Source organism: Schistocerca americana, chromosome 11 (genome assembly GCF_021461395.2).
Source record: "Schistocerca americana isolate TAMUIC-IGC-003095 chromosome 11, iqSchAmer2.1, whole genome shotgun sequence".
Lineage (NCBI taxonomy): Eukaryota > Metazoa > Arthropoda > Insecta > Orthoptera > Acrididae > Schistocerca > Schistocerca americana.
This window is the reverse complement of record NC_060129.1, coordinates 158530002-158547860: the sequence shown is the minus strand read 5'-3', so window position 1 is coordinate 158547860 and position 17859 is coordinate 158530002. Positions and strand designations below refer to the sequence as shown.

Below are 17859 nucleotides of genomic sequence, written 5' to 3'. Positions count from 1 at the left end.
AACTCACCGCCGTCAAATCAGCATCGGAGACGAATGTATTCAGGCCTTACTTGTGTTGTAAGAGTTGACTGCTTGACATGTTTTCGTTATTATGGCGTTTTTCATTGCGACGCGAAAAGAAATAGTTGTTATTATTATTTTATCTCGTACTATCAAGAGGTTAGTGAGTATCTCTGCATTTTTTCTTTTGGGTGGGGAGGGGGGGGGGGGGGGGGACAGCACTTGATTATCTAAAGGCCACTGCAGGCGGATGTTGCTCATACCCTAAGGTGACGTCGTAACACCCACACACTCGCCTCATTCATTACGAACGGCTCTGCACTGCCACATGTGCTAGCTGTGAAATCGAGTGAGCATGGCCTTTTTGCTTCTGACTAGAATAATATATTAAGTACTCTAAAAAGACCCATGATTTTCTGAAGAGGTGATTCTTTCCGTTTAATAAGACACTTTTTCTTCTAGTGTAGGTATTAAACCTCTACGAAAGCGTGCAAATGGCCGATATCTGTCCGATGGCGGATACCTGCCCGGGCTATGAGCGCAGACCTTATACTCCTTGTGGTTTTGTGTTCGCCTCGTCAAACGGATCACGTGCTCTCTGTTGGCAACATGCTAATAATATTCCTGCAGCGTCTTACATCTCGAAATTCCACCGTAGTCTGTTTCACATTCTTGGTATATATTAAAACAATTCCGGAATTTTTTTGAATGACCACGAAAACAAAAGTTGTCATTTTTAATTCCTCTTATTAAACGTGCCATTCGTCGTGTTTCAACAGTCGACATAACAACGCTGTACCACAGATGGTTCAAATGGCTCTCAGCACTATGGGACTTAGCATCTGAGGTCATCAGTCCCCTAGAACTTAGAACTACTTAAACTCAACTCACCTAAGGACATCACACACATCCATGCCCGAGGCAGGATTCGAACCTGCGACCGTAGCGGTCACGCGGTTCCAGACTGAAGCGCCTAGACCCGCACGGCCACACTGGCCGGCGTGTACCACAGATCGGCGCGAATTGTACGTCTACATACTATCTCGAAGTCATTGCCCAATATGGGACAAACACATCTGCGGGACATTTGTGACGATAGAATTGTTCTCTAGTATTCGAATCTCCGACTTCTCAGTAATATACTTACGTAGGGGAGCGTATCTGTGAACGTCAAATAGTAGGACTGCTACTACACAGTACGTAGGGCAGTATTTGCAAATCGATCCGCCAATACCAGTTCTGTCTTATCACGCAACATTGCGATATGGATCCTGGATATATGCTTATAGCCACAGCCAGCCTCTCGCTTAGTGGCGAGGGCTACGGCAAACAGTGGCCGGAGACAAGACAGCCCCTAACTCTGTGCACAGCGGTCTGAATGGGTCTTTAGTCTTTGAGAGGTTTTGTCGCCGTGCCTAAACGCCTAATACTTTTTGGTGCAATATGTTTGCAGCAGTGCCCATCTCACACATCTTTCCACAATGAGCGTAATCCTGATCGCTTAATAAATCAGCTGTGTACGGTTCAGTGACCGTGCACGAGGCTTTTGAACATCCCTTCACATGCAGTCTTCTCTACCACATCACGGCTCCACTGGCGCCTGCCAGGAATCCGTACTCTGCACCATCTGTTAAATTTTCCTCTTCATGTTACAAAAAGACTAATAAGTTCGCTTCGTCAAAGGATAGCTGCATTGTACAGACCATGCGTGTAAAAGTTATGACGTTTGTTCGCCGTAGCAAAGTTGAATAACGTTTAACATGTAACCACATGATTAGAGGAAAACGGTTTCCGAAATTTTCGTCATCTGAACATTGTGTTCCGTGTTGTCCTCGTCTCTGTCGCACCGTCCTTCTTGATTGCTCAATACAAACATGCAAACCCGCAGCGGGTATTACATACCTTGATGGAGGACTAGAGGCAAAATTCACCACATTTCAGTACAGTGAAAACGGTAAATTAATAGAATACGGGTTGCCTCTGACAGGAGGACAAATGAGGGCAGCTTGGCTCCATAGGTTAGTGTGTGACAGGTGTATATGGAGATACAGAGACAACTTGATATCACACTATTAACCGGTCTCTGAGTCGTCACTCCCACATCACAGACGCCATAAAATTATTTCGCCTCTACTCACGATGATAGGCGCAATGCGAACGACGCCATTAAAAGTTGTGTTTCATTTTCCGTGCATTGGGAATTGAGCAACGGCGCACTGTCTCTCTTTTCATTAATACCGATGGTGTAGGGTCTCTTAATGTTGCCCCATAATAACGTAACAGACGCTTGTGTCACGACATTTATACATTTACTACTACATGAAACATGGACATGTGATTGTCTGCATTTCTAAAGAAGTACTGTCTCGTACGTCGGCTAAGTATGATAAACGTGTATGCCATGATCTACGTTTTCCTTTTTCTCGACCTGAAGACGGATTAGTCGAAAGACTGTGTTCACGCGTACATTTTCTGTGGATTACCTTTCATTTTGAGTAAAGACGTCCCTATGTCAGATTTTAATTACGTTCCTATAGCGCCGAAAATACGCATGTGCGACCCTTAGTTAGGACACTCACATTCTTACGTTTCATACTGTCTTTCTGCCCTGCACTTTTGGTTGTTCCGCACACGGTATAACGTTGCTGGGTGGGAGAGCTTGCTCAACCAGCACTGCTTAAATTGTACTCTTTTTATGTACGCTACGCGTATGTCATTGAATGAGTCCCGATCATCCGCCTATATTCCGCCACGTCACTGGAACGCCAGCACGCGACATACAAAATCGCGACAGCTGCAACAGAGCCGCATAACTAAACGGTACCGATTATGTGGTATGAAATAGCGGAGGTCGGTAAGACGAGTGTCGAAGCCAAGAAAAGGGCCACCGAAGCGAAGAGACATGCTGAGTTAGTAAGGGTAGAGGCAGCTGGCGCCAAAACATTGGCCAAAACCGCAAATAACCGTGCAAGAATCGCTAGGCGAATTGGACACATGAATGCAATAGGAATCGATGCAATGAAAGCCCAGTGGAAGGGAGCACTTGCGAGCACAACGCAAAGAATGGAAAGCGTTGAAGAACGCGTTGCGGGTACCACCCAAAGGTGTGGAAGCGTAGAAAAAGATGTGGCGCGCCGGGAACGCCGAGTACAAATTGGTACACAGCGTGCAGAGGCGGCGGCCGGCTCGGCGCGACGCAGTCGAGTACGAAGCGCGCTCTGCAGCCCAGGGAGCGCACGGCTGCAAAACTGCAGCCCGGCCGCCACAACTACTGTGTGATACTACACGCAATAGAAATGTGCTAGATGTACCAGACTATGATTACAAACACATTTTATCGGCCCTCAAATTCCAAAATTTCCGGGAAAATGGAGGCTCACTTCACCCAAAAATTTTGCTGTCACAATTTTCTAACACGCTACTAATATCTTGGCCATTGACAACAAAATTAGAATTTATCTGCGGGCACATCGAGGGCACGGCAGCTGAGAAAATGCGTAGTGTTGCAGGTACATGCCGAATGTACCCAGAATTCACCGAGTCATATCCGCAGGCGTCAGGCCTCTTCGAGGCTTTAATTAGAAAGAATCAGTTTCTTGATGTGCCACATAGAGATGGTGAAATAATCAAGTTCTGTTTCGCGAAACTGCGGAGCAACTACCAGCTAGCGCTTGTAGGAAAGTACGGAGCGAATATCGAAACATTGAAAAGCCTTCTGCGCGAGTTGGAGTTAATTTTCTAAAAAGAAGCAGCGCATGATGGAAGGAAAGGGCAAAATAAGTATTACAATGGCGACTTTCGTGGAGCACCGCGCAATAACAACATCCATCAGCGTGGTGGAACATGAGGGAGCCAGGACTATAAGAGACAAAATTGGGGCGGCAGAGTAACTTGCAGAGACAAAACGATACCCGCCAGTACGACACGAGCTGGAGGCGCAGAGATTCACATGGAGAGCGGGACGAGTGAGTCGAAATACGTGGTCCTAACGCGAGTTCCAATCACCGAAACAGAAATGGAGGGCGAGCTTGAAGCCAGGACCGTGCGGTTTGGACGGGGTGGAAAATCCGCACAAATACTCGGACAGAGCCGTTTACATATGTTGAAATGTGAGGAGCGCAAGAACGTAGTTTTTGTACAGAAAAAAAGTGTTGCCTGTGTGTGAAACAAAAGGGAAACATTTGTAAAATAGACATCTTTCTGTTGTGTACGTATTAGACATTAAGTGTGGTACTTTGTTTTTATTTATATTCTTTAACATGTACATGTGTAACTTGTAGGGGCTACGAGGCGACATGTGGACCTTCCGCATTCTTTGTTAACTCCGAAAACGAAGGGTCGGTCTAACTCACTTTTCTGTACTTTCCATGTCATGCGGGAGCCACCACTCTTCCGAGTCATTGGTAACACAGAGTGCACCTTCCCGTGTGTTTTGTCTTTACACCGTACCAATTACTGAGTCTTTGTTGAGGAAGAGCTACTGGGTGCATACCGACAGTGTTCCGGGCACGCCTCACAGCGCTGCACCACTTGTTTGTTTGCGCGGTATTCGTCACTGCTGTCGTGGGCACACAACTGCGGTGCTGCACCTACTTTCAGTGTGGCTTTCCTCTTCGTTGGCGTGTTGGGCACGCCACAGCGCGTTGCTCCATACTCTTGGGGTTTGGAGGCGGATATGTACAAAGGTGGCCACTGTGCCCGCCCACGCCGCTGCAGCTAAGCGCAACTTTTCTGGAGTGTGGCGAGTTTCTCGTACGGTGGTACGTCACGTCTCTGAGCGTCAGCGGTCGTCGGGATTTACCGTGTGAGCGGTGTAATGCCGAAGGTATGGAATTCCTCAACAAGTCCGGTAACTGGTGTCTCGGTGTGAGACCTAGCACACACGACAAGTCTAAAAGTATGATATTTACAAGAAATTGTGTACAGAGGTAGAGTCCTTGCATTGTAACTTGCCAAGTCTGCCGTGTTATTATTATTATTTTTTATTTTTTTTCTGTGTGTGTAAAATTCCACCGTAAGTTTGTGTACATCCAGTTCCATCTCAGATGAGTAGCGACCGACTCAGCGATCGGCCACGCCAGAGACAGCAACATCCACCGAGTTGTCTCAGCGGGGCAGGACGGGGGAGTACGTATGGTAAACGGGTGTAGCCGATAAGTTGCATACAGTATTTTTATTAATTTCCATTACTAAGGCGATTGCAGCTAATTATATCTCGTCTAATATGTGTTCATTGTTTATTTGTGTGCGTCCGCCATGTCTTGAGCAGTTTCAGGGATCCATCGAGGCCTCTGGGATCCAGAACGGCGAGGGACGTGCAGTGGCGCCTGTAGATAGCGTAATTGGTGAAGTTGAAGAGTCAGCAGGAGTTGTGAGCATGCTCCAGTGACGGGTATGTCATAGGTGGGATTACGTACAGTATTTTAGAGTTACGGGTGGAGTACTTGAGCCTCTCTGTATCTCAATGAGTCGTACCCTGGTATTAACAATGGGCCCATAGGTTAAGTCACTATTCTTTACAATAAGGATTAATTATAAAGTCTCTCAGCAGAGTATAAGAATTTTGTGTTGTATTAGTGTAACAGTTCTATTCATGTAAATATTCGCCTCTATTAATTTGTTTTATGGAATGTACAAAATACGATCTTTACAAATTCTGAATGCTGTTTTAGTAAAAAGTTTTGAGGAGGCAGTCTTTATAAAAGGTCTTAAGTATTGTGTAGGTACTGCGAACAGCGAGTGACTGCTGGACGAGAACTGACGCTACACGGTGGTCGGTGCGGAGTAAATGGAGGCCGAGCGGCTGGGAGACGCCTGAGCGAGGCGGCTGTCAGCCACGCCCCGCCCCGCCCCTCCGCGACGGCTCAGAGGCGAGTGCCGCCCACCTGCTGAGCGAGGCGGCGGCCCACCTGGCCGACAGCCTCCGGTCAGCTGAAGGCGGACACAACCCCGGGATCCCACCGGGACGGGCGACCCCGTTGGCGGCTGGCCGAGGAGACAGCACGGCACCGCTCAGCGGTGACGCAGAAATGGGGACTCCACTAGAAATGGGGACTCCACTAGATAAGGGGACTCCACTGCAGGAGAGGTGCCAGACGACGAGGGCGTACTCTGACAGTGGCAGCACGAAGAGTCGCAGAGATCTAGTGAGGCGCGCTTATGACGGACGCCGTTTACAGTTCCTGCACGAATTCGCATAAATCACAATAATAGGCCGGACTGCACGCCCAAAGCAGTTCTGTGCCGGGTATTGATGGACTGCAGTTTGTCGTGACTATGTTCTCTCCTACAGATAGCAGTTCCGAGCAATCAGCCACGTTGATCGATCTGCTATCCTGGTTTCATCCTCCATCAGATGAATCCACGAGTGTTGCAGTCACTCTGAGAGTAGAATCCCGTATTGCAATTTTTCGTTCTAGATAAGACCAAGTGTACTGTCTTAGGACGTCCAACTACCTGTCCTACGGCTCTGTCCCGATTCTTGCGGTCCTCAATACAATCAGAGCCCGTACGTGTGCTTGCCACCGTACCGCACTGTGCTGCACATCAACAATAGGCTGTCGTACCACCCCACGAGATTCTTGTTGATGGACAGTGCCGCTACAGAGAGTGGAGGATGACTGGAGCAACTTCCGGGTGCCGCGCCTGGCTCCCAGAAACATTAGATTGGTGGCCCACACCACCAGTCGCACTGCTTCCAGCTGGCGCCGCTTTCTCCACGCCAGGAACCACCATCCCGCTCCACACACGAGTGTCGCAGTATTCGTGTGTTGAGTGATTCGTTGTGTGACGTTAGCATGCGAAGGACGTTACGGTCAACTGTTTTCTTTTTTTTTTCTTTTCTTGCTCAGACAACTGCGTGAACACAGTAACATTCGTGCTTTTAGTGAAAACGTTGTTTTTTTTGTTTTTTTTTTTTTGCCCCCCAAACTTTATTTCAGACACTAGAGATTGGAAATTCAATGTCAAATACATGTATATTTTTCTGCTTTATAGCTTTCAGTCTTCTTTTTTTATATGTACATGTTCATGTTAAAGATATCCTGGTTCCCTATCATCATGTCAGTTTGGAACCATTTTGTTTGGTGATGCACACTATGTTACATAATCTTCGATCACACAGCTACACTTACGAAATTTCTGTCTTTTTATGTACACTATATCTCTCTATCTCACTTATGTTGATGCCTGTCAATTGTCACTATGTGTACAAATTTCAATAGTTACAAAATGTTATACACAATAATATGCTACTGTTACACGAGAGTATTTTTGTTTGTCTATGTGAGCGGAATATCTGTGGTTACAATTCTGGTTAATGGTGAATGGACCATCAGCCAATCGATCACTGTAAAATATTTATCATCCTTTCTGTGAGAGTGGTTAAACGTCTCAACCGCGAAGCATAGAGATATTGTTTGTCTTTTTGGCTTCATGCAGAAGTATGTGTGTGTTTGAGTTGGGCACCAGGAGCTAATCTTCAAATGTTACTTTAATGAGAAGCTTGCAGGTCCATTAGGTCAACATTTTACTGCACCTTCGAACTTAGCCTTCTGGCATGTGTTCAACATTTGTATGACTGTGTGAGTATGTCCATGTATGACAGTGGGCTCCCTGAGGGTGAATTTGTGTTGCGTGTGAGTTATTCGTCAATGTGAGTAAGATGTTGGCGAAGCCATAAGAAACATTCCACCTTTCATTTTATCATCAATTTCCAATGTAATCTGCCAGTTCGTTGTGACATTTTGGAAACTGTTTGGAGCGATTCTTTCTGAGTGATTGACGCACTACATTTGTCAAGTGAGTCATCCACTACCAAAAATAATCTAAATTGACTGGGGGGGGGGGGGGAGAATGAGAGGTTCTATGCCCTCTTTTGCGTGTCTCCTCTCATTTTAATCAATTTTATTAGTGTTCTATGTCATTGTACGGTAGTAACAGACCGAATAAGGTTATTGTAGTGAGAGTATTTGTACTGAGTGCTCAAAAAATAATGTTCACTTGATTCCTATACGTGTTGGGTTACTTCCCTGGGTGGCTTGTGCGAGCCAACCATCGGAGGACGTGGCACATGGCATTTCCGGTTGGGGACTGCACTTCCCTGAATCTGAGGGGTTCGTACAATAGGCTTAAGCCCCTGGTGGAACGACCTGCGAGACATCTGACTGTCGCCGCAGTTTATGTGTTTAGCATTCCGGCGCGTCCGGAACGGAGATTCCTGGCACCGACTGACTGCATTCTCCTCTTCATTCTGACAATACTGGTGTCCACAAGTCTGGGTGCGACTGTCTGGCGCCAGATGGCCCGCGGTCTAGGCAGGTTGTTTTCGTAGCCAGTGAAACGGCAAGTTCAGTGCCCTCAGCTGAACAGCAGAGGCACGACTGGTCAACTTAAACTGAGGCTGGTTGACGTCATAAAGCCCTGCTCGGAATTGCAGGGAACGGCCGTTATTGGCGCGAATGACGTTCCGAGACAGTGTGGGGGGATTTTGTAATCAGCAGTTTCCGAGGAGAGTAGAGAGTTCAGCAATGCTGGCTTCGCTCTTGCTTAGAATTCTCAGACAGCCTTCGCTGCCAGGGGTTGCCACTGAGCTGCTGCACGGCACAAGTCGGCCCCTACATCACCAGGACGCTGCCTGCCGACGGCGTGCTGCAGATTTCAGTACCGGTACAGCATTGTGCGGCTCCAGCATTGTAGGTACTTATCAATACTGAATCACTCAGCAGCAAGCATGCTCACATTGTTACAAGTCCACCTTGTTTGTTTCTCCATGTGATCCCCTCTCACTGCTAATTGCGATACTGCTGTATAGTCGGGAGATTAATATTTGATTCATTAGGACCTCCAGTCATTATCGTCAGTCTATTGCCTCACAGACAGTAGGAGCCTCTTGTTCTCGAGCCAACTCTTATTCTCATAATATTTCAGTAACCCTATTCTCTAACGAAGTGTCTGTGTCGATAATCTTGTGAATTTATGTTCTGATGTATAATAAATCTCATTCTAATATTTAATCCGTATATCATGTCGTAGAGATATGCAGAATCGCATTTCCTGTTGTTTAGTATGATAAAGTTCTCTTTTTTTCTGAGTAGATCACTATTCTTATTAAATTATTGTGAGTGTGCACTCCTTATTTAACTAACTAGCAGGGGCCAACATCATTTTCCTCCATTACCATTGTGCGCATAATTAATTAGCTGGTAGATAAGGAGGGGGTCGAGTGCATGTCTCGTTCTCATACAAAATTCGTCATAATTAGAGAGGTACAAACTCTTCTCCACTCGGCACCTCGCAAGATTTCATTAATGACTTAGCTGTCACGACAACCCTATGATGGCAGACATCTGTAGCTAAATCTTTCTCTTTCGTGCTTGTTTATCGTTGTTGCCGAGAAAATTGCAGCATTCATGCACATAATGCAGTAAGTAATTCGGCTCGCCGTTTACTGAGTATTCAGTTTATACGGTTAGTCGCAACAGGAATGTCTCGGACTGGAGCAGTTGCTTCCTGGACAATTACATGACAGACGTAAGACTGCTATATCGTGTGAGCATTTTGCCCAGTCTTTACCTAAGAAAAATACCAGAATAGTAACAGTAATGGTCAGCTTCGCCATGAATTACAGGCATAGTTAAGTGTAGTTAATAAGAAGTGGTCTGATTCAATTGTGTGTTAAATAAAATGTGCCAACGACGATAACTTTAGTGAGTTTGTCTCTGCAGTGCGTAGCTTTAAATCTGGGTTTACGTAATAGCCGTTAACTCAGTCCAACTACGTAATTTATCGTTTAAATTTGTCATCGCATTAAACTACCAGAAACGTGCTGCTTGACTGCTAGATGCCGCGTTCTTTACTTCTTTCTGTTTTTATTCCTTTAATAGAATCACAACTTAACTGCCATCGTTCCGTGGCGCCAACACCAGTAATCGACCGCTGATGCAGCGACAGAGCTCTCTGGTCTGCAGGAGACGGAGAACAAACGGAAAGATAAACTCAGCTTCTACATTACTATGATCTGCATTTCCGATTAATGTCTGAGGTTGCTCACAATCAGTACAGTGTCACTATGAGAATCTGATGCTGCGTTCATGATTTTGAGGCTCGCGCGCTGGCTTTCCAGTATCGTGGCGGAATATAGGCGGACGAATGGGCTGGGAGTCATTCAGTGAGCTGTGTGTAGCGTGCGTAAAAAGTGAATTATTTGAACAGGGCTGGTTGAGACAGGTTTGTTATCCAGCACCGTTATACTGGGCGCGGAAAAAGTGCAGGGGGAAAGATAGCATGAGACATAGTATTTTGTGTATGGCCACTAAGGGTCGTAGCTGCATATTTTCTGGGCTACAGGAACGTAATTGAAATCTGACATACGAATGTCTTCACTCAAATGACTGGTAATTTACAGAAAATGTATATGTAAACACAATATTTGGACTAACCAATCGTCGCAATGAGAAAAAGGTAAATTTAAATTATCACTTTCACCTGTATCAGATTTAGCTGATGCACGCTAGACATCATTGTTTCAGAAATGAAGAAATAACATGTCCATGTTTCATTTTTCAATACGCCTTAAAAGGGCCAAAAGGAAGGAAAACTAAGCCACCAGTTAATTAACAAAATTATGTGGAGCAAATGTTCCAACTGACCACGGTTCATGCTGGCATAGCGCCTTAAATACTCAACTGCGACCTCTACATTCCTTCATTTGATGCTTTGGCCTTTGGTCAAATTGTGGTTCCGCACCCTGTATATGCCAGACAATGCGTGACAGAATGTTGGTCAAATGCTCAGGAGTCAAGTACACCTAACCTTTGGTGGAAAGTGCTAACAAAGGCAAAGTGACGGTTGCGTTGGTAGCGATCAGTAACTTTAAAATTCAGCAGACAATAAGTATGATACGTTTGACAAAGGCGCTAAGAAAATAGATGTATAATACAAAAAGTCCTCTAGTAAAGTAGTAAATGTGTAAACGTCGTGACATGAGTGTCAGTCACGCTGTTATGGGGCAACACATGAGACCCTACGGAATCGGTATTACTGATAGCAGAGACTGTGCACCGCTGGTCGATTGCCAAAGCATTGAAAACGAAACAAAACTTTTAACTGATTTGGTCACATCGATCCTACCACCATGCGTAATATCGTCTGTGATTCAGTAGTGATGAACGAGAGACTGTTCAATACGGTGATATTAATTTCATTTTGTATCTCTATATGTACCTAAAACATATGGGCAATGACCTAAGGTACCACGCAGACGTCGACCAGAATTCAGTATTTGCTGCGATTTTCCACGTAGCCTATTTACTGAGCTGTCAAGGTGAACGGTACGAAAGATACGACGTTTACACCGGACACAACATTCAGAAGGCGAAAATTTCGGAAACCGTTTTTCTCTACTTATGTTTACATATTAAACCTTGACAGGTTTTGCTAGTCCTTATTACGAGATTCATAATTTTTACGAGTATCGTCTCTGCAATGCAACTGTCCTTGGTACAGCCAACTTATCGGTGTTTTCCTAATATGGAGAGGAGACATTAACAATTATTGGTGGGTATGGATTTATTACTGTAAGTAGGCTGTTTATGTTTTCTCTATGTAAGTAGGCTGTTTATGTTTTCTTATTGGCAACGTTACGTAGTGCTCAATATGAAAATCACTGGCTGTGCTGTGTGCAGTCTGTGGCTAGTTTGCATTGTTGTCTGCCATTGTAGTGTTGGGCAGCGGCAGCTGGCTGTGAACAGCGCGTAGCGTTGCGCAGTTGGAGGTGAGCCGCCAGCAGTGGTGGATGTGTGGAGAGAGATGGCGGAGTTTTGTAATTTTTCATGAACTGGTATATTTATATATGATGATATCAAGGTAAATACATTGTTTGTTCTCTATTAATATCTTTCATTTGCTAACTATCCCTATCAGTAGTTAGTGCCTTCAGTAGTTTGAATCTTTTATTTAGCTGGCAGTAGTGGCGCTCGCTGTATTGCAGTAGCTTGAGCAGCGAAGATTTTGTGAGGTAAGTGATTTGTGAAAGGTATAGTTTAATGTTAGTCAGGGCCATTCTTTTGTAGGGAATTTTGAAAGTCAGATTGCGTTGCGCTAACAAAATATTGTGTGTTGAAACACGTATGTAACGCAGCAGCGATGGCGAGGCATTGTAGCATCTGTGACCAGAGAGTATGCGCTTGACCGCGCGAGTGTTGCGAGCGGTTCTCAGTCAGTAGTCTGTCGTTGCGAGGCTGTCAGTAGTCGTTGCGAGTCTGTTTTTTAGTAGCTGTAGGGCTGTGCAGTTCGTCATGCAGAGCGGTCGGTCAGTAGTAGCAGCCCAGTGCGGTTGTGTGATGTAGGCGGTCGGCAACACTGGTCAAGATGAGGAATAAGGTATACTGTTAATTAATATAATCATTAGATAATGAAAAATTTTATTTATTGTAATTATTCTCCAACAAGTCTCCCAATAATAATTTTTTATTTCAAAAGCATTTTCTCAAGAATTTAATTTTTTATTGAACTCAAGATTTCGTTGCACTTCCCATTTCATTCCACTTCTTTTGAAGAAAAATTCCACTAAAATCACAAAAAAAAAAGAGAATATTATTATTTGCAATGCAGTTCCTCCAAGCGGTGCGCAACAACAAGAGCAGATATGTGACATCTATTTATTCTGAGGTAAGACTTTAATTCTGATTGTTTTACACAGGGCCAAAGACCGATATTTCGGTTTAATTGAAATTTCTTGTCACTGAATGGACTTTAATTTTGAAGGATTTATATTTGAGTCAGATTGCGTATTTCACATTTTTGTTGCCATTTTCAATACCTCTCATTGTGGGCGAGGTTACAATTAGCAATGTTCATTAGCATTCATAATTAAATATTGTCGTGTTTCTTTCTTTCAAATTTTTGTGGGGAGGTTACACTCGGCTCCCATTTGTATTGAGTATTGTCATTTTCATTCCTTTTAAAATTACGGTGGGGAGGTTACAGTGTCAGGTTAAGGTCAGTCTTGTAAAAATTGTTCAAAGGGGACGTTTCATATGTCGACCCTTAGCCTAGGATACCTCACTGGAATCTTCTGATTTTTTCTTGTAGTTTGTGTATTTAGTGTAGCTTTTGTTTATTGCTAACGCGTAATTGTAGAGAGAATCTTCTTTGTAGTTGCAGTCTTTCATTGTTGTATAGTAAAACAGTTGTGGCATGCATGTAGATTTGCACCAAGTATTTCGCAGCTGCGCTTGCAATTAACTAGATATTATTTTCAGTGCTATGTTAATGTGTTCTCTTATTTTTGATCTTCAAATTGTGTTTTTCTGTGTTGTCGTGTGAAATACTGTGACAATAATGGCGTGTGAAAAACGTAACACTAGGCTCCAAACTAAACTGAGAAATAATAGTGATGACGAGCGTAGCTTATCAGCGCCGCCGAGTAATGAATTTACTAATGTTCAAAGTAGTAATTTGGTAACTGTGCACAGGGAAATGGAGCGGGCGTCAAACAATGGCGTGGACAGTGAAACAATTAGTGAAGAGGGAAGCATTATCGATCGATCGGTCGGCAATAGCTCGCCTCAGGAAGCCGAAATGACACAACACAATATTGCAAATACTGCAGACTCAGGTTTTGGATCCTCACCGTTTTCTCAAATAAGTCAAGACACATTTTCAGCTTGTCAAAATGTGAATGTTGCCGGTGCAAATGCACTGCCGAAAAGAGTAGAGGAACAGATTCCAGACACTAATGCATTGTTATTACAATTAATACAACAAATGGGACAGACACAGCAAAAGCTTCAAAAGTTAGACACAGTGGAACAAAATCTTAAAAAGTTAGACACAATGGAACAACACCAGAGACAAACACAGCAACAGTTAGACACAGTGGAACAAAATCTCAAAAAGTTAGACACAATGGAACAAAATCTTCAAAAGTTAGACACTACACTTGAACAAACACGTGAAGATTTAACCACTGAGTTACATAACATTGAATCGAAATGTCAAAAAGTCTGTAATGACGTAAAAACACAAATTTGTGAGCATTTTCAACATATTTTTTCGCGGCATGAAAATGCATTACAGAATCACGAAGCAGCCATAAAAGAACTGCAAGCCATTGTTCATGAAAATCATGAGACCTTGTGGGCTAAAATTGACTCAGTTGCATCTACCGATTCGGTTACGCAACTTGCAAAAACTCAGGAAAACTTAAAGGACACAGTAGATACTCTGAAACTTGGTTCAGAAAAACACACTGAGGAAATGTGTTCACTATCGGAGAAAGTAGCCGAACTTTCGGATCAGGTCACTAACTTATCTACAAAGGTAGATGATGATCTGAATGACACAAGACCTGTAGCCTTCACTGACACTGAAGAGTGCGAACAAATTAGGAAATTCAAACAAAATCAGAATCAGATTAATACGCAACACCAAAGAGAAATCCGGGAAGTACAAGATCAGCTGACACAGTTAATACAAGAATTACGTATTTCAGAGGATACTCGTGCCCCAACTTGGGAAGAGGGACTTAGAAACACGGAAAAGCCGCAAAATAATAACACAGGGCATTTCGGAAGTTATGAAAGAAATTGGCAATGTGCACCGAATTTTGAGATGGAACGGCCGACACGACCTAACAATGACCGATATGCGACTCGCCGACACGATGATTTTGACTATAAGCTGTTCATTACAACACGTAAATTCAAAACATTTAAGAATTCTGCCAACGACATTCATCCACAAGCGTGGCTCCATCAATTCTCTCATTGTTTCCCTCCCAACTGGTCGTTGGAACACAGATTAGAATTTATGTGTGGCTACTTAGAGAATGAACCAGGTGTAAGAATGCGATCGGTCATTCACGATTGTCACAGTGAAGGAGATTTTTATCATGCCTTCCTCTCAGCGTATTGGTCTCAAGCTACACAAGACCGTGTAAAACATAGCATCATGATGATGAAACACTTTGAACAATCTGAATTTTCCAGTCTTGTCAAATATTTTGAAGACATGTTGCATAAGAATCAATATCTTTCAAACCCATACAGCCCCTCAGAACTCATCCGCATTTGCTTACTCAAATTGCCTGAACATTTACGACATATTATTTTAGCAGGACGTTGCAAAGACGACATTGAAGCATTTCAGGGACTTTTACAAGAATTAGAAATTGACACTGACAATCGCGGAACGCGAAACCAGGAACACAACAATTACAGGTCACATCCGTCGCAATTCCGCGATGAAGGAAATAATAACTGGACGCGACAAGGCTATTCTCACAACACAAATCGTGACCAAAATAGACACCACCCGTATGACAACCGCTGGCAGAGTAGTAATAATTACAGGGAAAGATCACCTCGCCGCAGTAATGACTATCACAGAGACAATCAGAGAAACAGACAATATGGGAACCAAAATAATTATTATCAAGGGAGACAGAATAACTTCAGACGCAACGGTCCACCACGCAATTACGATTCCGGGAGAAATTCTCCACCACATGACCGACAAACAAGAAACTATGTCAACTACCGACATAACGACAGACCTGAATTCCATCAGAACTGGCGAGCTTTAAACAGAGCTGGGCCCTCTGGGCAAGGCGAATTTGTGGAAGTTAGGCCTCCTAATCCCAGTAACGGCGCGCGCCAACAAAGAAACAGACAATGACTCACACCGCAGGCAGCCGCGTGCGCCCGCTGGCTCAGGGAAAAATAACATTGACGCTAACCTTGAGCAAAATTCCAGTATTCTTTACCGACGTATACCGCCTGACAATTGCATTCAAGTTGAAACTCTGCGTACTAGGAAGAGTGAAGGTTTACACCACACTTCACATGTAAATCCGTTTATTGAAAGATAATCTGCTTTTTAACTTTGTCATTGCCATAAAACTTTTCGCTTCACATTACTAATATGCTTTGTCAGATTTAGAATCTGTTAACATGTAACAATGTTTGAAGTGAAATATCCAGTCAAGAACCAAGAGAACTTATTTAAACAGAAATGACGAATGCATTGTTATAGTGAACAGACGTCACAGTGTTATTGTGTGTGTACATTCTTGCTTGTTTGTTGCACGATTACGTAACGACTATAAGGCTCACATACTTAGAACATTTACCAGTACTGCTAATGAGATTTTAATGCACCATTTTGGTTTATTTGAAAATACATTCTGAATTTAAAGTGCTTTCTGAGAGATACCAGATGACACAGAGGTTAGTTTATGTGACAGCTACACGATTTTTATCACGACGCTACTAATGAGTGACAATTTACAATGTTGCTTTTGCGGTGTATCTGTTTTATATCTGCACAGTTTTCTGAATTCTTCTGGAAATCAAAACATGTTTTATTAATGACTTTTGTGGTATAGCTACAAGGAGACAGCCTTTTCCATAGCACAACAATACGTTACAGCATAGTACTTTCATCATCACAACAATAAGCGTAATAACTAAGATATCTCTACACAAAGCATTTCACTTTTGTTTATCATGAGGTAAGTACATTGACTTCTGCAGAACTTAGCTTTCGGAGGACGATAACTACGACACTTCCACACAGATTATGTTGCAACAAGACGCACATTTAGCGCTACAGTACACGTATTTGAGTGATTAATTTTGTACTTGAAACATTTATTTTTAAAGATTTTTGAATTACAAAGAAAGTTTTCCGTGATACATTTCATTCCATTGCTGTAATCTGTAACACCTGAGGGTATAATTACATTAATCCTCAGGGGGGTACATGCTTACTTTGTGTACCATGTGTTTGGCAAGCACAAGGAGCCCTAGCTAATATGGTATTTGCTTATACAACTTTACACATCGGTACCATATTTCTCTAACACACAAATTACACAGCTATCTGATCATTTAACTGAGAGATAAACATGTTTTTTACTACATCAGTGACAGATGTTTACGCAATTACACCGTTGGATAACTTCACACTTATGAAACTGTATTTTGTCTGTACTTTGTAAACTGTTCATATTTTTTCGGAATCATTGTGATACTATGAGAGCTTTGAATGATGTATTTGGTATGAGATCATGATTTTTAAAGTACGTTTGAGGCAGATGACACTTTTGACATGAGCAGAGAATTTTTTTAATTATTGGAGGAAGCTACGACGATTTTGAGATTTGACCGAGGTGTTATGATGTTATTTTTACGACGACGATGTGTATTATGCTGCTGAGGTATGTTTACGATTAATAGGCTGAGGCTATATGAGTTATTTGATTATGCTTCATATTTATAATGACGAAATATTGACGAGTGTCGATGGATACGTATATGTGTAATAAGGTAAGGAGTAATGAATAGTGGGTAGGGACTCTTGACTTGTGAAAAAGGATGTTGGAAACCAAGAATCGTACTTTAAGAGTTATGACATGTGTGAATCATGTGTGAATGTATCACAATGCCACTGAACATTTTTTGGACACTGTTATATTCATAGGATTTTGTTTCTACAGATTTGCAACGCTAATTCTTGACCTGTGAAGTATTTTTATGTGAGACTGTCACTTTAGCGAAAATTGCTGTCGTAAATATTTCCGTACGAAAGTTAAGTGACCACCTGCACGTAATGCGTCGCGGGCACCCAGCTGTGTCAGACGCCTGGAGAAAAAGCCATTATTGCGAGCCCTTTTCAGCGGCACAGGTAGCACAAAAAAAAGGGGAGGCCATTATCCTTGGAAATATTCTTACATCTGCAAACCTGATAATGACAAGTGTCTTTCTACGAGAATTGAGAGCTACTGACTTACGAAATGCCACATAGCTATTGAATGATGTTTTTATGCTTTGGTTTGCGTAATTGCTTATTTCACTT

General features: G+C 43.1%; 1 protein-coding gene across 1 annotated transcript in view; it reads left to right on the top strand.

Moving 5' to 3' along the window:
* Positions 1-5994, top strand: part of LOC124553590 (BTB and MATH domain-containing protein 43-like) — a 415112-nt gene extending 409118 nt beyond the window's left edge. Inside the window, exon 4 of the mRNA XM_047127444.1 lies at positions 5270-5994. Within this exon, the coding sequence (XP_046983400.1) occupies positions 5270-5333 (64 nt within the window). The 3' untranslated portion in view covers positions 5334-5994. The remainder of the gene's footprint in view (positions 1-5269) is intronic.
* The last annotated feature ends 11865 nt before the right edge of the window (positions 5995-17859 follow it).